The sequence below is a fragment of the Ochotona princeps genome, chromosome 28 (genome assembly GCF_030435755.1).
Source record: "Ochotona princeps isolate mOchPri1 chromosome 28, mOchPri1.hap1, whole genome shotgun sequence".
NCBI classification, from domain to species: domain Eukaryota; kingdom Metazoa; phylum Chordata; class Mammalia; order Lagomorpha; family Ochotonidae; genus Ochotona; species Ochotona princeps.
Window position 1 is genome coordinate 10,200,793 of NC_080859.1, and position 18,875 is coordinate 10,219,667.

Consider the following 18,875-nt stretch of genomic DNA (forward strand, 5'->3'; position numbering starts at 1 on the left):
CCGAATGGGATGGGGGACAGACTGGTCTACTGCTACACATACTGGCAAACCAGGGTAGGGGGCGGGCCTGGTGAGGGTTATTGTGGGTCACCCCGACTAGGCTGCAACTCCCACTGGTTGATGTAAGGGCCAAGTATGTGCTGGGCAGAACCAGACTGGACTGCAACACCCATTGGTTCCAGTGCAACTCGGGACTGAAAACAGAACCAACCCAGCAATTGAAACCACCAGCTGATCGGGGTGATGGACTGTGCCGGGCCCTGTGCTTGCTAGAACATACAAGAATCTAGTCTCCCCAATCGAACTGCTGGACTCAGAACTCTAACCAAGAAAAGACAGAAGACAGAACAGGTCAATCATTCATCTCAGCTATATGTTGGCAGCGAAATATGGGGCAAACAGAGACTTTATGATGGACCATATCAATCAGCGGATGACCTGATCGAGCGAAACTTTCAGCAATTCATAACTGAAGAACTATTAAAACCAAATGAGCGGGCCTGGCGGCATGGTCTAGCAGCTAAAGTCCTCGCCTTGAAATCCCCGGGATCCCATATGGGTGCCGGTTCTAATCCCGGCAGCTCCACTTCCCATCCAGCTCCCTGCTTGTGGCCTGGGAAAGTAGTAGAGGACAGCCCAAAGCTTTGGGACCCTGCACCCACCTGGGAGACCCGGAAGAGGTTCCTGGTTCCCAGCTTTGGATCGGCGCACACCGGCCCGTTGCAGCTCACTTGGGGAGTGAAAACATCGGATGGAAGATCTTCCTCTCTGTCTCTCCTCCTCTCTGTATATCTGGCTTTCCAATAATAATAAATCTTAAAAAAAAAATGAGCAAATATCTCAGAGCATGCCCCACATCCGGGACTTGGGGTGGGCGGGAAACCAGGTGGGGCTTCTCCCTCAATATCCCCCTTTACCTCGGATACATGATGGAAACAATACAGACATAATAGTATTACCCACTTCCCTATACCCCCTGAACCTTTTTTTTTAACCGTAATTAACTATGTAAACATTGTCAACAACAATATAATAAAATAAATTAAAAAAAAGAATATAAAGCAAAAAAAAAGAATTATAACTCATTTCATATATAATGTTCTTTGCAAAATATATACAGAACATCTATTCTAACCATAAACAGGCATGTCAGAGAGAAGGTTCATTTCACTGTTTATAACCTGAAATATGAAAGTTGAAAATTTAATAAGTTTTCCATCTAAACTTCACTTTGATATTTACTTCAAGAACTCTAAAAGCACACTATGGAAGTTAGTAACCAAACCAAACCAAACCAAAAATAATGCCTTTGTGATTTTTTTCTTTGCATATCTCTGAGAATTGAAAAAGTACAATCAACCTAAGAAATTCTTCTCCTAGTATTTAAAGGTTTCAAAAATCTATTAATAAAAGCATACCTTGGAAGCAGAGCTGAGTTTTACTATTATTTATCATTCCAGAGTTTACAGAAAACATACTATTTTTATCTGTGTAATCATTAGTGGATGAAAGAACTGCTAATTTTAATTATAAAAATATAGTAATGTAGTTCTGGTAAATAAAACCAATAAAGAGCACATGGACACATATACTAATTCTAAGTATTCTATCTTCTTTTACTAACTTGTAGAAAATTGCACATTAACCTCATTTTTGAGCAAAAATCACTTTCACATGTGGAAGAAACCAATACTTTAAAGTTTGGTAAGTCTGTATAGAGTGTAAAATATGTTATAAAAACAAAAGTAGACAAACATTAACAAGCACAGGTCAGTGGAAAACAAACTATTTTGTTACAAGAAGGAAAATCTTAAACACATAATTAAAATGTAAATTTCTAAAAAGTTTGAGTTCAAATAAGAACAATAAACTCAATAAACGTTACAATACTATTTTGTACTTCTATGTCTTATGTTCAAAGCATTTTACTTAATGGCATTAGGAAATACTTTAAGGAAATTACAAAAAAAAAAAAAACCAGTAAATCAATTCCATTTTCTTTCTAAAGAATAAGACATTAGTTTAAAACAGCAAATCTACCGTTTCCTACCTCACTAAACTAGGGAAGCAAGGGCTTCCAATGTTTTCTTTGATCTGTGGTTACTAATACAGAGAGTACAAAAAGTATCATTTGTGTGAGCAACACTGACATCTTGAGATGTCATGACTGTTTAACAGCCTTTGTCTACACTCTTGAGCAATAGCAGTGCTATTTCTTCCCCCACTTGCTATTTGTTGAATTCTTTACCTACTGGAGTGGTAAGCCTGTGAATGGGAAGTAAACTGAAAGTACAACACTATCTAATTGGAAAGAGAAAGACAGATAGGAAGAAAGGAAGAAAGGAAGAAAGGAGGGAAGCAAGGAAGGAAAGAAGGAGGGTGAGTGGGCAACAGAGGCAGGAACGGGGGAGTATGATGGGAAGTATCACTTTGCTCCTTAATTTGTATATAAATAAAATGATTTAAAATATAAAGAAGCAAACAGCAGTTATAAATATACACTTTAAAACATATAGAATATATATACTTTAAAATATATAGAAAGCAAAAAGCTTTCTCAGAAACATTCACTCAGGTTGCTGAATATTTTATAGGTTGTTATTTTGTGTAACTAAAATTGCAAAAAAATTCAGAATTGAAAATAATCATTTCAAATACATCATCAAAATCTATGTATGCTCGTGAAACTACTTTGCTTTTCCTTTGGCTATTAAAATAATGGAGAATGACTTTTCATGAAAACAACATAGTGTGAGAATATCATGCTTAAAATACATCCTTTTAAGAAATATAAAACTTATAACACTAGCTAAATGCAGAAGGATAAAGGAAGTTGCACTTACATTCACAGCTCTCTTAATGAAAGGTATCTGTGTGCCACTGTCAAGATCTTCATTGATGATAAGCCTTCTTGCCCACTGGCCTGCCCGGACAACACCGCTCCCATGAATTAAAACCATCAGTTTCTGGGGATTTGTCAGAGCATCCTCACTCATGAAGATAAAACTCTTTGGTTCATTCTCAGTGGCATCAACCTGAAATTTAAACATAATAATATGATCATTTTTTCTGATCATTCATATGCATAAATGTGGAAATAATTTAGAGATCTCTATAAAATATTACTTGGTCATTTCAGGAATATAGAAGTAAAAAAATAAGAAACCATGCATTACAGACTGTCAGATATTAATGAATGAGCAAGATATGATATTAATTAAGACATAAAAACAAATGAAGTAAAGTATTGGAAATACTGTTGTATGCTAAACATTATACTATCATTTTAAATAACACCTCTGAATGGCTTCTATGGCCTAGGTGCTATGTTTTTTTTAAAAAAATGATCTCTTTCAATCACAATTTGCTTAACATAGAGCCATTATGATACTCACACAAGATAACACTGAGATTTAGGTAGTTTAATCAGATTGAACAAACTGCACTTACCAAATCTTTAATTCTCAAAAAGAAGCATATTGCACAGATAATAGAAAACAGGAAAGAACCAACGGAAAGATACACCCATTAGAACACCATATAGTCAGCCACAATTACTACCAAACTTTGAAAAGGAGAGAGGAAACATTTAAAATTTAACTACATATTGTTTTATACAAATCCATTTTCAGCTTTTATTTAAATTGTGAATACAGGATTACATAACAATTATTTTATGAGACATTATTATTCATGCTCTTTAATAACCATGCATGCTAATCACTTTTACGAATAAAAAATATTTTTGTCTATTTTGCATACAGTTAAGTTTTTAACAAGATGATGAATGATTTTGATTTAAATAGTGTAGGAAGGGGTGATTTCCTTATTTCTTGGCGCAAACTCAAGGATATCCCATATTGGCAGCAGCAGTGATGGGGAATGAAGCCTTTGTGTGGTTGGGCCAAAGCAAGAGGCTGAGGAGGTGGCAGTGCTGGTAACACACAGCCCCTACCCAGAGAAGGTCAACCTCACGCTGTGTCACGCAAAAGCTTTTCTTTTCCTACAGCACACATTAATGAAATTGTAAAACAAGAAATACATGAAAACACCGATACCAAGTATGTTCCAGATTCTCAACGTTTACCAATCGCATACACAGAAACAGAAAAAGAAAATTATTTTCTCTATTTATAAAATAAGCAGATTAGTCCCTGTAAGGAATGCTTAGCCATTGTACAACCTGTACACATGTCCATTGTTCAAATAGCCTTGGGCTTGAACACTGCCTAAACAGGGAGGACTTCCCTGGCCAACTCAAAGAAGACTCCAAACATCTCTCCAAGAATTTCCTAGTCCCTCTCTCTGTTTACAAGCAACTGAATATATTAGAAGCTCTACTTTGTAAATTTGCCTGGAGTTTGTATATTCACCATTTACTCTGCACAACAACACAAAAACCAGGAAGGCACAACGTTCTTTGCTTTGTGTTCAACTAAAATCTCAGTGTCTAAAATGGAGCCTTTTGGAATAAGGAAGCTTATCCAGTATCACTAGTGACCTTCTTAGACAGAAAACTTTTAACCAAATAGATCATGCAAGAGGTAGGTCATCCAAATGGTTTTAATGCACTCACTATTTCGCAAAGCACCTATTACTGATTAAGCTAATTTTGAGCAGGGTACACAGAGAGCTAAAATGACACAACCGCAACATTATTACTAGCAACTAAAAGTGCAGAAACAATGCTAGGAAGTGTCACAATCACCTGCATGTTACATACAAAAAAAGCAACTTACAAAGAAGTGAAGTCACACAGAAGAGAGGTGATGACAGAGGAAAATCAAATCTGAGAAGAAAATTTCCTTTTTATCCAGAACAATTATGTGATAACAGTTAAAATGGCTAAAAATGGGAAATGGTGATAAGAATAAAGGGAAAAATGGAAAGGAAAAGCTGTCCGTGTACAATGAGTAAGAGGCTACATGTTTCAGCTATTCGATTGCCAGTACATCTAAACACAATAAACAGAGTGCCTCTTACAGTCAGTGAGGCCTTCATGGGGCGCAGAATGACCATGCAAGTGGCCTTCTGTTTCTCTTAATGAAAAAACTTGGAGCTGAGTACTTTCCAGTGGGTTGTGATCACCACCTTTTCCCCCTCATTTTTGGACTAATATTTGCTGCCAGAGAGTCATTAAGTCTTAAACAATGAAACACTGTCACTTTGAACTACAGAATAATCACTTTAAAATTAGAACAATACTTATTTTCAGAAACAAAAATGTAGTTTGTATCTACTAGAATGCTGCTCAAGCATATTGAAAAGTCACTAATTAGGGTAGCCAAAAATAAATCAACAACAATTTCACTTCAATATTAAAAAAAACTGACTTTGAAACATGAGAACATCATAATACAAAAGAAAAAAAACAAAGAAGAGGAACAATAAAATTAGCAAACAAAACATGTGAATATAATTATGCTAATGACAATGGAGTGAGAGCGATATCTTAGTATTACTAGGTGATAATGATCTCATCTTAATACAAAATTCTGATTCCGCACATGGTAACCATAAGCTACTTTGTATAAAGTTATGCTAATTTGATGTATTAAAATACCTACAAGAATAAAATAAATTTTCATTAACCTAATTAGGTTTAGAAATGTCCTTTCAAAGACCACTTGTCTTCAAACAGTGATAATTCATTAAGCTAAGTTTTCATGAAGGAATATACACTAAGGTCATTCCAGCACACAACCTCACTTTATTGACAAATCAGCTTCCAACACTATTAGGTCAGTGACACTGCACAAAACAGTTTTTAGTAGCTAACAGTTCATTTTGAAACACCAAAGAACTCCACTAACCATGCTGTTTCATTTACACATGTTGTATGAAAAAGGGTGAACAAGAATTTGCAGTGAAAATAGTAGGTTAACTTAGGAATTCAATATTCTACAAAAGTATCAGGATACAGCAATGGAGAACATTCTATGCCTATTTATGTGAGGTGTGAAGTAAACTTCAGACAGGATTATGATCTTTACCACGAAATCAAGCGTTTCCACAAAGTTCTGTCTTTTGAAAAAAAAAAATAAATCGTACTAAAATACTTGCTCGTACCAATATAAATAAGATTTCTTGAGTGTGCATTTCAGGAGCATTTAGTTACAGCTTGGAACATCTGTATCCCATATAAGCATTCCTGGTTCCAGTCCTGGCTCACAGCTTCCCACCAATGCAAACTCAAAGAGGCATCAGATGATACCTAAAGTATGTGGGTCTCTGCCACCCACGATGGTAAATCTACACAGACTTATTGGCTCCTGGCTTTGGCCAGGTGTACCAATGAGGCTGTGAGCATCCAGGGAGCGAACCAGTAGATGGAGGACCTCTTTCTGTCTGCCTCTCTACCTCTGTCTCTCTCTCTCTCTCTCTCTGCCTTATCAGTAAATATCTTCTAAAATCTAAAATATATAAATAAGTAAATAAAATCAGATTTCTTTTTTAAAGATTGAGCTAATAGCATCAATTATGGAGAAGGGCAGTATTTAAAAAAAAAAAAATCCTCAAATCCTAATAGTTAAAATCGAATAGCATTACCAGAGGAATTTGGAAAACTCATGCAAACCGTTATACAAAAAAGTTTTGATATGCCAAGTTTCCTGCAGGGAATGAATCATTTTCATCAACTATTCCAGGTTCTTCTACAAGAGTTGTTAGGGATAGCAACATTGAACCTAGCACTCTCGTCATTCCAAATGGGGACTGTTCTATCGCCACTTGGAAGCTCAATGCTTTATGTTTAAATGAAAAACAAAAGGCTTTATATTCCTTTCTAAATTTAAGAACAAATCTAGAACATTATATTCCTTTGTGAATTTAAGAACAAATCTAGAATGTTGTCACTCTGAAATGTTAAAAATATGAAAAATCTCAAAATCTGCCAGAAAGGGAAAGAATACTGTTATAAAACAGGAAATACCAGGAATCAATTTTGGAATAGGCAGGGGAAACATATTATGTGTAGAAATAAACCATATTTTTTTATAAAACAAGAAATATTTAAAGAGACAATGAATGTCTAACGCGACAAAATGTGCCTTCTTCATTTCAAATGAATAAAGTAACCACTGAAATTAGAAAAAAATAGAAGGATAATCTTTTTTGTCACATCATCAATTTCTAAAATATTGGAAATTATTATCTTTCCCATACATTACAAAGCATTATTTTATTATTTTTAAAAGATCTATTTATTTATTTTAAAAGATTTATTTATTTTTACTGGGAAGTCACATATACAGAAAGGAGAAAAGATAGACAGGAAGATCTTCTGTCTGCTGATTAACTCCCCAAGTGTCCACAATGGCTGGAGCTACACGAATCCAAACCAGGAGCTCAGAGCTTCTTCCAGGTCTCCCAGGCGGGTGCAGGGTCCCAAGGATTTAGGCTGTCCTCTACTGCTTTCCCAGGCTACAAGCAGGGAGCTGAATGGGAAGTGGGGTTGCCAGGATTAGAACCAGTGCCCATATGGAATCCTGGTGCATACAAGGCAAGGACTTTAGCTACTAGGCTACTGCACCGGGGCTAAATACTTATTTATTTTTATGCAAAACGTAAATTTACAGAGAAGAGGAGAGGCAGAGATCTTTCATTCACTGGTTTACTTCTCAACTGGCCACAATGGCTAGAGTTGAGCTGATCCTGAGCCAAGGGCCAGGATCTTCCTCTGGGTCTCCCACATGGGTGCAAGGGCCCAAGAACTTGAGCCATCCTTGCTACCCTTCCAGGCCTGCAATAGGGAGCTGGATTAGAAGTGGAGCAGCCAGGACATGAATTGGTGCCTATGCATGATGCTGGTGCAGCAGAGGTTTAACTACTATGCCAAGATTCTGCCTGCACCCCCTCCATGAACAGCACTTCTTTACAAGAATTATAGTATACAGTGAGATGTTTATAAGTATTTAAATTCAGCTTTATCAAATCGATGCATTAGAACCTTCACATTTATATTTATCACAATTAACATAAAACAAAAGTCTCTTGTTATGAATAGAAAATTATTTTACTTAAAGAAGAAACATTTTCTAAAAAACTGGACTTACTGGAATAGAGATTTTTTTCAAATTACAATCCTTCTCCAGGAGTTCATAGACATACTTCGTGATGATCTAAAAAGCAAGTAAATAACATTAATGTCTTAGGATGAAATGTCATACGTTATCAAAATTGATATAATTTTTGATAAATCATTGGAAATTATTGCTGTAAATAAATACCTTCATATTGGAATATTCTGACATCACATTAAAATATATCTTACTGATTAATTATATATAATAGCTTGCTTATTTTTGCAGTACAATTACAAATTTTATTCTGATGATTAAATATAAGTTAATCTCAACACAAAAAAACAGGGTGTTCTTTTATAAAGAGGTCATTTGAAAGTGTCTTAGTATTTCTAGAATCTTATTCTTAGTATTTCTGTCTTAGTATTTCTAGAATCTGTTTCCACTATCTTCTTTCTATCGGTATTGTATCTAGTAAAGTACTTTAGGTACTCTGAATCTCACCTCTTTTTTTTATTCATTGAATCAAAGAGAGAAAGATCCAACATATTCCAAATGGAAAAGGAAAGCTGACCTTGCAATGTCTGGTACTAGTCATTATTACTACTTATGCAGGACAGGAACAATGCCTCATCCTCACAGATGTTCATTTCCTGATTACTGGAACCTGATTCCTATGGATGAGTTCAAATCTACATGGCAAAAGAATCTGTATTTACAATTAAGTTTAAAGATTTCGAGAAGGCCAGATTGTCCTGCATTATCTGCCTGAGTCCATGATAGTCACATGAATTCTGAAGTTAGCCCATTACAAAAGAACAGTGACAGAGGGGAGTGAGTAAGGACTCAATTGGTTGTTGCTAGCTTTGATGGGAGGAGAGGGATAACACAGGCAACAAGAATAGACTCTGGAAAGTGAGAGAACTTTTTTTTTAATTATTTCTTATTTTTAATTCATTAATTACATTGTATTATGTGACACAGTTTCATAGGTACTTGGGTTCTCCCCACCCCTCCCCAAACCCTCCCACCATGGTAGATTCCTCCACCTTGTTGCATAACCACAGCTCAAGTTCAGTTGAGATTCCCCCATTGCAAGCGTATACCAAACATAGAGTCCAGCATCTTATTGTCCAGTCAAGTTCAACGGCTTCTTAGGTATACCCTTTCTGGTCTGAAGACAGAGCCAGCAGAGTATCATCCCAGTCAATTGAAAGCTCCAACATACCATCAGCAAAAATTTACATCATTATGGAATTGATTGACATATAATGAGTAACCAATATGTTAAAAAATACATGCGAGTTCCTAGCCACCTTCTGTGACCACCTCACCTACATTTCAATTTTAGTTGATACACAACATATAACATTCATAACATAACATGTTATACATAACATCATATCATCTTAAATTAAGGCAAACATGTGGTATTTAACCTTTTGGGATTGGCTCATTTCCCTTAGCATTATGGTTTCCAGTTTGGCCCATTTGGCCACAAAGAACTGCATTTTGTTTTTTTTAATAGCTGAGTAGTATTCCATGGAGTAGATGAACCATAGCTTTCTTATCCAATCCTCTGTTGATGGGCATTTTGGCTGCTTCCATGTTTTTGCAATTACTGATTGTGCTGCTATGAACATAGGAGTGCATGTTGGTTTCTCATAAAACAATTGTTCTGGATATATTCCTAGGAGTGCTATTGCTGGATCATATGGTATGTTGATTTTGAGTTGTTTGAATATTCTCCATACTGATTTCCATAGAGGCTGTACCAGCCTGCAGCCCCACCAGCAGTGGAGTAGGGTTCCCTTTTCCCCGCAACCTCGCCAACAAGTGTTGTTGGTGCTTTTTAAATATACATCCAGTAAGAAAATGAGATCAGTCCATCAAGAGCAAGGAACTGAACAGCAAAGCAAAACAGTGAATACTTTCTCCCCTAGAACTTAAAACAGCCTGGCCATTCTTTCATTTTAGTTCAGTGAAACTCCTACTGAACTCTGGATCTAAGGAACTGGATAGTAACATGCTTACATTGCTGTATGTCATATTTATGTGACGTAATAGAGCAGCAACAGAAAACCAATAAGCCATTGTTTTAAAGACTGAATTTATTTATTTGAAGGCACAGTCAGAGAGAGAAAGAGACTGATTTTTCCATTCACTGATTCACTCTTCAAATGACCTCAGGCTAAGTGAGGCCAGGCAGAAGCCAGGAACCAAGAAGTTCTCAGGTGGTGCAGGGCCCTAAACACCTGGACTATCCTCTGCTGCTTTCCCAGGTGCATATAACAAGAGGCTGGATCTGAAGTGGAGCAGCTGGGACTTGAACTCATGGCCATACTGGATGCCAATATCACAGGCAGTGGCTTTTCCCATTATACCAGAAAGCCAGTTCCCGATTATTTCTATTAAGAAAGGCCAAGAGTAAAAAAAAAAAAATGTCTGTAATAAAAGCAAACAGGCACTGGATGGTTTGAATGGTCATTTTAAGAAGTACATCTTCTCCCCAAAATGTTTTGAGTTATCTATGCAGAGAATAATTTTAGCAGTGATATACTTAAAAATCAAATTGTATGAAATAAAATAACATTTTTTTTTAAATTAAGATGCCAATTGCTGTGGTGCTATATTCCACAATCTAAAATAGGTTCTTTATCCTGCTTTCTTCAAGCAGTCCAAAATTCTTCTGTGTATACGTATTCATTTTATTTTAGAAACGTTGATTACATGTATACTTGAACAGCTTTATCTTGGCTGGTAAGGATAACTGCAAAGGCTACCATGTGATGTTGGGATTAAGTGATACTCTTAATTAACCAAATAAGATTCTTCTACCTCAATTTACTATTTACAACTGCGTTTATTATACCTTCACCATACAATAATGATACTATAGATTTGAAAGAGTAAACTAAAAATATGCAGATTTAGACTAAATATATGTGGGAGATTATATAATGATCTGCCATTTTCAGGAGAGTAGCTTAAGTAAATGAGATTAGTTAAAACAAGTAGCTTAACATTTCTGAAAATTTCCTATGAAATCATAAAATATCCTTACATCTAAGACAACAACAAACCAATGAAAGCTAATTCAAAACCAAATGAATTCTAACATTATGCAAAATACTTCAGGGACAATTTGAGAATTTAAAAGTGAAACTATTTTGGTAGTGCTTACTTTACATTGATATAAACTCTAATATAGTTTATTCTCAATTTTTCATACTCCAGGATAATACAAGGCAACTTAAAAATTCTAAAACTCATTATATTTGGCATTAAAGTATATTACAGGCCAAGTACTATTCTAGATTTGTACTATATCAAATCAAATGATAAATCCATATATGAAGTTAAAGGAACACTAACTTGCTTGCCAAATATGCAGTGCTCTCAAGTCACTGACTGTAGGGGAAAAGCCACCATGAACTACACAACCGATGTTTCTGCATGTCCCATGTCAGCTTACTTCAGGTGACTCTTTCTGTCTTATGCAAATTCTGTGAGATAAGTGTCCTACCTACTTTCATGCTTCTCTCAACATGGCTAAGCATTATTACACCGCACATTAGTCTCGTAACATTTACCTGTAACTTAATTAGTCTTAGAACTCAGTGGTTTGAATATGCTACCTTCATCCCTCTTAGGATACTGTGTGGCATACTGAACACACTTTAAAATAGTACATGAATTATTATTGTATATCCTGTCTTCATCTTTTGCATAAGATAAGTGATTCTGATTTTTTTACATCTCTCTAATTTCTGAATCAAGGCTTAGGAAATAAGAATCAAGGATTCATTCATTGCCTTTCAGAGTGTACAAGACTGCAATCATAGACAAAGACAAATTTTTTAAATATGAAAAGATAATTTTGAAAAGAACATGGAAAAAAATTTCTGTTTGAACATCATCTGTGTTCAATTATTCACTGGAAATGGTGTCCATAGAAGGAAAAGTTTTAAGAGGCTAAGTGTGTTTTATATTTTTATCTTCATTTAGTAAGAATCACAGGAACTTCCTGTTTCCAGTTGGATGTATATGGTGTTTGGCAGTAGCCACTCTTGAACTTACTAAAAAAAAAAAATGTGGACAAACCAAAAATCAATAATTCTTACATTCAATAGGTAACTAAGGACTTCAGACAAACGCTGCCCTGACAACTAGCAAGACCGATGAGAGAAGGAACCACAGAAGCCCTTAGCCGAAGCCAGTATATTATAAATGATTACTTGCTGCAGGCCTAAAACAGACTAGTTTAAGAGTGAAAAATTAGGAGGCCTCCACTCAGCTTTAAAGGAGAGGAAGGGCAGACATTTGTTGAGTTTTCTTGCCAGGAGCCCTACTGACTTCTCACTGTGAAGCCTGCAAGGAAAACCCTCTGGTACTTCTGGCAGATGAAGGGCGGGGGGGGGGGGTGGAATATCCATTTGGAAATACCATAAAGCTCTCTTTTTTACTTAACAAGCCTGATCTCCAGGGAAGCTACTTAACCAGGGACTTACCGACGTGGCCAGCTAAAGCTCACTACAAGACTGAGGCCTAAGACACAGAACTGGTGCCTTTCCTTTTCCTCCTCACCAAAATCATGAATATATAAACAGAATTCTTGTCAAACACCAAGGGATTACAACTAAAAGAGTCAGGGCCTATATAAGACCTCTATGAGATCCAAAGACAAACAAAACACAAAAGCAAGGTCACTAGCCTCTGACACACAGCTAGAGCAAGCAAGGAATACAAAATATAAAACTCACATTACTGACCAATTTATCTCAGTTTGTTTTATTTGTTTAGTCACGTAAGGCTTTCCACATAAAATTGCAGGTATGTCAAAAGGCAAAATGAATAACAACAACCAATCCAGTCTGAAGACAAACAGCAATCATCAAAACCAGACTGATAAATGGCAGAAATACTGGAACTATTAGGTTGCAAATTTAAAAAAATATATATGAGTAGTATGCTATGGAGTTCATTGTACAAAGTGCACAACACACAAGAGCAAACGGCATTGTAAGCAGAAGCATCACTAAGTAACGATCAAAAGAAAATGCTAGATCAAAATCATCGTAAGAGAAATGAAGCACGCCTGATAGGCCCACCAGATTGGACATAACCAGACAGAAATCAGCAAGCCTAACAACATGCCAACCGAAACTTTTACAACTATTTGGTAGGGCTGAAAATTTTCACAAATATTCTCTCTCTCTTTCTCTCTCTCTCTCTCTCTCACACACACACACACACACACACACACAAAGAGTTTCAGAAATTACAAAGAACAGAAAATAGGATAAATACTAAGAAAACTACACTTAGCCACATCTTTTTTTTTTTAAAGACTTATTTTTACAAGAAAGTCAGAAATACAGAGAGGAGAAGAGACAGAGAGGAAGATCTTCCATCCATTGATTCACTCTGCAAGCAGCCACAATGACTGGCTCTCCCACACAGGTGCAACATCCCAAGACTTTTGGTCATTCTCAACTGTTTTCCCAGGCCACAAGTAGGGAGCTGGATGGGAAGTGAGGCTGCTGGGATTAGAACCAGTGCCCATATGGGATCCCAGCATGTGCAAGGTGAGGACTGTACCTGCCAGGCTACTGTGCCAGGCCCACCGTATCATATTTAAATTGCAGAAAGACAAGGAGAAAATTCTGAAAAAAGCTGGGCGTGGGGGCCAGGGAGATACTTTATCTTGAGAAACACCAGAGTAAAGATTTACCCTGAACTACTCTTAGAAAACACATAAACAAACAAACAAACAAACAAACAAAAAGAGAAAAGTGAAAGATTCAAAATACGGTGATGTAAAAATCAACAACCTGAGAATTTTGTATCTTTCAAGATTATCCTTCCAAAGTGAAGGAGGGGCTGACACGTTGGCATAGTAGGTTGGGTCTCTGCCTGGAGCTGGCATCCTGGAGCTGGCATCCTGGAGCTGGCATCCCATGGTGCACCCCAGGGTCCTGCTGCAACACTTCCGGTCCAGCTCCCTGCTGGTGAGCCTGGGAGAACAGTGAAGGCTGACCCAAAACCTTTAGCCCTGCACCGACACAGAAGAAATACACCTTTTTTCTTTTTTTTAAAGAAATTTCCTTATAAATCCCTAAGTCAAAAGTCACTACAGCATTCTGATTAACTGCAAATATCTCACAAACGTAAATAAAATTTGATATTATGAGGTCTTGCTATGAAAGGTGAGAGCTGAAAACTGTTTTTAGCTACTTTTATAATATCTATACTGCTACTCGGTTTCACTTTATTAACCAAAAAAGGCATTAAAAAATTCCATAGATTTTAAGAAGCCAGTCTTACACATTTCATCTCTAAACAAAGTTCAACTGGTAGATTTTAGCTTTGAGCAATGTCTTGATTTAGAACATGTTTATCCCCAAAGCAGTATGTTAAGAACATTCACACAGTACATTTTTTGCCTTCAGGGCCAAGCAATTTATGGTTCAAAAGAATCAGATTTACTGTTATAGCAGCAGGATAATGCAGTTTTTCTAGAGGTATTAAAGGTTATGAAAGCTGCATGACAAATTTAATATTCCAGATTAATTTTTCATTTTTAGGCAAAGTGGGAAATTTATAAAGCTTACAAACAACAATTATTCATGATAAAATAATAATAAAAAAACATTTTAGGCAAATACTAACTTTCAATGCTTAGACCAAAAAATGAAACCAATACATGTGTACATTTATTTTCTAGTTTATGCCACTCTTGTCCTTTAAGCATTTTCTCAAAAATTTTGCTTAATTACTGTTTTTAATTCATATAGGCAAATTTACTCAAATTCATTATAATCTTTAAATTTGGATTCTAAATTTGTTTTGGTCTTCCTATTTATGTTGCTTTTTGTATGTTTCTTCTTTTCAAATATTTTTGAAAACTGAATTTTTCTTTAGTTCATTGTTTCTGATATAGAGTTCTATCCTGCGGACGGCATTATGATACCAGGCATTAAGCTAATCCATTTAGGATATCTGCATCCCACACTGGTGTGCAGGTTCAAGTCTCAAGTCCTCTGCTTACAATCCAGCTTTGTGCTGATGCCCAGCAGATACTGGCCCATTCAATGGGCCCTTGGCTCCCAGGTGGGAGGTGTGGGTGGAGTTTCTGGCTCCTGGCTTCAGTCTGCCTTAGCTCCAGCTGTTGGAAGCAGCCAGGGGATTGAACCAGCAGAACCAGCAGATGGAAGGGCTCTCACTCTGCCTCTCTCTTGCTCTCCTGCTATTTCACTCTACTTTTCAAATAAATAAGCAAATCTTAAAAGTGTAAGTTCCTCATTCTAGAATTTTATTCCTCATGTGACAGCTCTACAATTCCAGTATATTTGCCATATTGTAATCCAAAACTAACACCTTTATTCTCCTTTTCAAGAGTTGAAAAATGTGAGTGAGCATCACTCATTTTTAAAATTCATCTCTTATGTGTTATTTTTATATAGTATATTTGTCACATCTTGCTGTTTTGGTATTGTTTTATGTAGCTAACATTTGTTTAGATCGCTCATGAGCTTATCTACTCTTTTACTCAGCATTTCCTTCTTGATTATATCTCAAATTCTCTTGCTACCAACGTTGTCTTCATTACTATTTTAGGAAAGACAGACTAGCACTTTTTTTCCCCTGGTGTTAGTCTAGCTGTAGCTACAGGCTACCCAGCTTCATTCTGACTTTTTTCCATAACTGCTTCCATGTCTATGATGTGTTACAGACTCACTACAATATCTAAGTGTAGGTTTCAGCTAATCCATTTCCTGAAGAGTCCACTTACTTCTTCAATCGTTCATTAATTCAGAACAATTCAAATACTGTTATCTCTTCAAAGAATTTTTTGCTCTCCTCATCCTCTCTGACCCTACAGGTGACGGAGCTTCAAAAAGTCCCTGGAAAATGGAATTTTAAAATGAATTTATTTTGGTGCAAAAACAAATGGAAACCAGTGCATTTGTCCTTCTACAAATATTCATAAACTTTTTGAAGATCTCCTATTACATAAATATATGGATACTTATTTCCAAATTTATCTATGTACAGAAGGTTTTAAAAAGTGAATATATACATGCTTGTGCATCCACACACACTCACAAGCATTTGCTGAGAGTTGAGAAGCAATAGAATCACGAGCAGTGCAAAAACCTTGAGTTTTTGTGTAACTCACTACTAAAAGGAGCAGCTTTCATTGAAGAAGACCTTGAGCAGAAAAACTACAAGACTGAAAATAATTTTGATTTTGCATCAGAAGTTAATACTGAAAGGCCATTAATAAATCTTGAAAGACAACAATATGTTTGATGAGAATTCTATCCATATCTGCGACGACTCAGGCATCAGAACAATGGAAGCAACTGATCAGATAACCAATTCAATAAAAGAGGAATCTATGAATTCATAACAATATAGAGTAAAAAAGAAGCAAAGTAAAAAGCAAGCAGAATGTCAGCATTTAAAGAAAAATAGCAGGTGCCCAGTGCTGTAGCCTAGTGGCTAAAGTCCTCACCTTGCACATGCACTGGGATCCTTTATGGTGCTAGTTCTAATCCCAGCAGCTCCCATGTGAGTGGCAAAAACCAAACATTCATATCCTCGATTACTGCCTCCCAGGTGTGTATTAACAGGAAGTTGGAATCAAGATCGGAGCCGAGGGGCTGGCTGTGTGGGGCAGTATATTAAACTACCACATACAGCACTGACATCCTACACGGCGCCAGTTTGCGTTCCAGCTTCTACACTTCCAATTCAGTTTCCTGTTACTGCACCTGAGAAACTAACAGAAGAAGGTCCAAGTACTTGGTCTCCCTGCACCCACATGGGAGTCCTAGAAGAAGCTCCTGGCTACTAGCTTCAGCCTGGCCCAGTTCTAGCCCCAGTTCTAGTAATAAGAACGCTTATTACTATTTAGGGAGTGAAGCAGTAGATAGATGATCATTCTCTCTCTTCTTCTGTCTCTCCCTGACTTTAAAACTCTGGTCTGACTAGGCTGCGGTTCCCGCTGGTGTACATGAGGGCTGAGTGTGTGGTGGGCAGGGTTGGGCTGGGCTGTACCATCCACTGATTTACATAAGAGACAAGGCTGGAGACAAAACCGACCCAGCAATTGCCACTATCAGTGTGTGCATAAGCTGATGTTTGTGATGGACTGAGCTGAACCACATACTTGCAACCATATTATAAACCAAAACCACACAAGGCAGTACAATAAATTCAGTTGGAGCTCAGCTCACAACCGCAGTACAGTTATAAGTATCTGGGATTGCTTTCTCATCATAATCAAGTAGAAAACTGTATGAACTGAATCAAACTGTATTAGTCAAAAATAGATCAGCAATACAGATCTATGATCCAAGGAAAGCAGAGCTGGTGAGTCACACGATCTTTCTGCCAGGAACTGGGCTCTGGGCTCTGTACCCTGGCGGTACACAGAAGGAAGGTTGGAGTCCAGGGGAATGCAGGTGTTGAGGTGTGCGCAGTACGACACTGGAGAAAACAGAGTCACACAAAAAAGAACCCAAGACTCATGTTACCTAAGATTTCCTGAAGTCTTTGGATGAATTATTAATCTGTGCAGACACTGGGAAAACTCTGTAGGGCTAAGGAAGGAACACTATCAGGTCAAGAAGTCACTGCAACTTAAACTCAACAACTGCCACACTTCCATTATGGTTAGGAATCACTCGCGCTCCACCCAGCCAGAGTTCCAGGGACTCACTGAGGCCTCAATATTCATTGGTGACCTGAGAAAGGTCATACTTCATAAGAGAGCTAAGCTATCCCTAGAATGAGTTACTGCATATCCAACGTAGCAAAAACAACCAAATCCCCCAAGAAGCCCAAACAAAATCCAACATTTCATTAATGGAGAGGCAACACTTGCTTGCTACAAACTTAACAAAATCGCAGTTACATAGTGCAGCATCAAACAGAAAGTACTTGATACAGTCAAAGCAAAATGAAGATGACCCCTAACAAGAAAAATGGATCACTAAATAAAATCAGTCCCCAAATGATTAAAAATTTAGTACATCAGGAAACAAGGATATCATGCTAACCACTAATAAAGTAGTCAAAGCCATAAAGCAAAATACAAGCATGATGAAAACTTACATAGATTTTATTTTGTAAGTTTTTAATTGTCTTTTCCATGATACAGTTTTGCAAATGTAGGGATTCCTGCTCCTGCTGCCCTATTTTCCCTCCCATGATCTTCTCCCATAGTATAACAGCAACAGCCACTAGTTTAACATTCTGCTATTTCAGTGTATCTCTGCATTGCAGATACAGGCAATGGTAGAAAATCTAGTATTAAATTGTCAAGGTATATTTAACAGTTTAATTAGGAGTCCTATACATAGATTTTAAATGAATATGAAACGGAACTGCTAAGACTGAAAAGTTGTGTGTCTGAAGTAAAAGCAGCGCAAGATGGTAGCAGCAGCTGAAGTGCTTCAGAGAGAATAAAGTCTAGCAAAAAAACAAAACCCTCTCTATAAGAAAAGACATCAAACACAGAAAATTAATAATAACTCAGTGATTCAGGTGCCACGGCCGTAAACGGTTAAAAATATACATATTTGGAGTATAGGAAAAATGGATGGGTAAGGAGAATACATATTTAAAGGGCAGTTTATGTTCAAGAATGAAAAAAAGTATTTATATATTTATTTGAAAATCAAAGTTGTGGAGACAGAGGAGAGAGAGAGAGAGATCTTCCCCCTACTGGTTCATTTCCCAAATGGCCACAAGGCGACTGACCCATCCAAGGCTTCCACGTGCGTGCAGGGAGCATAGAACACTTGGTCTATCGTCCACGGTGCTTCCAAGGCAGGGGACTGG

The 18,875-nt window shown here is 36.9% G+C and overlaps 1 protein-coding gene across 3 annotated transcripts in view; it reads right to left on the reverse strand.

The window, feature by feature from the left end:
• The window catches only part of FAM172A (family with sequence similarity 172 member A), a 301,851-nt gene that overhangs the window by 241,368 nt on the left and 41,608 nt on the right, over positions 1-18,875 (reverse strand). For all 3 annotated transcript variants that reach the window (XM_004586200.3, XM_004586201.2, XM_058656305.1), the window contains 2 exons: positions 8,055-8,120; positions 2,844-3,035 (listed from right to left, as the gene is read on the reverse strand). In XM_004586200.3, the coding sequence (XP_004586257.1) occupies positions 2,844-3,035; positions 8,055-8,120 (258 nt within the window). The remainder of the gene's footprint in view (positions 1-2,843; positions 3,036-8,054; positions 8,121-18,875) is intronic.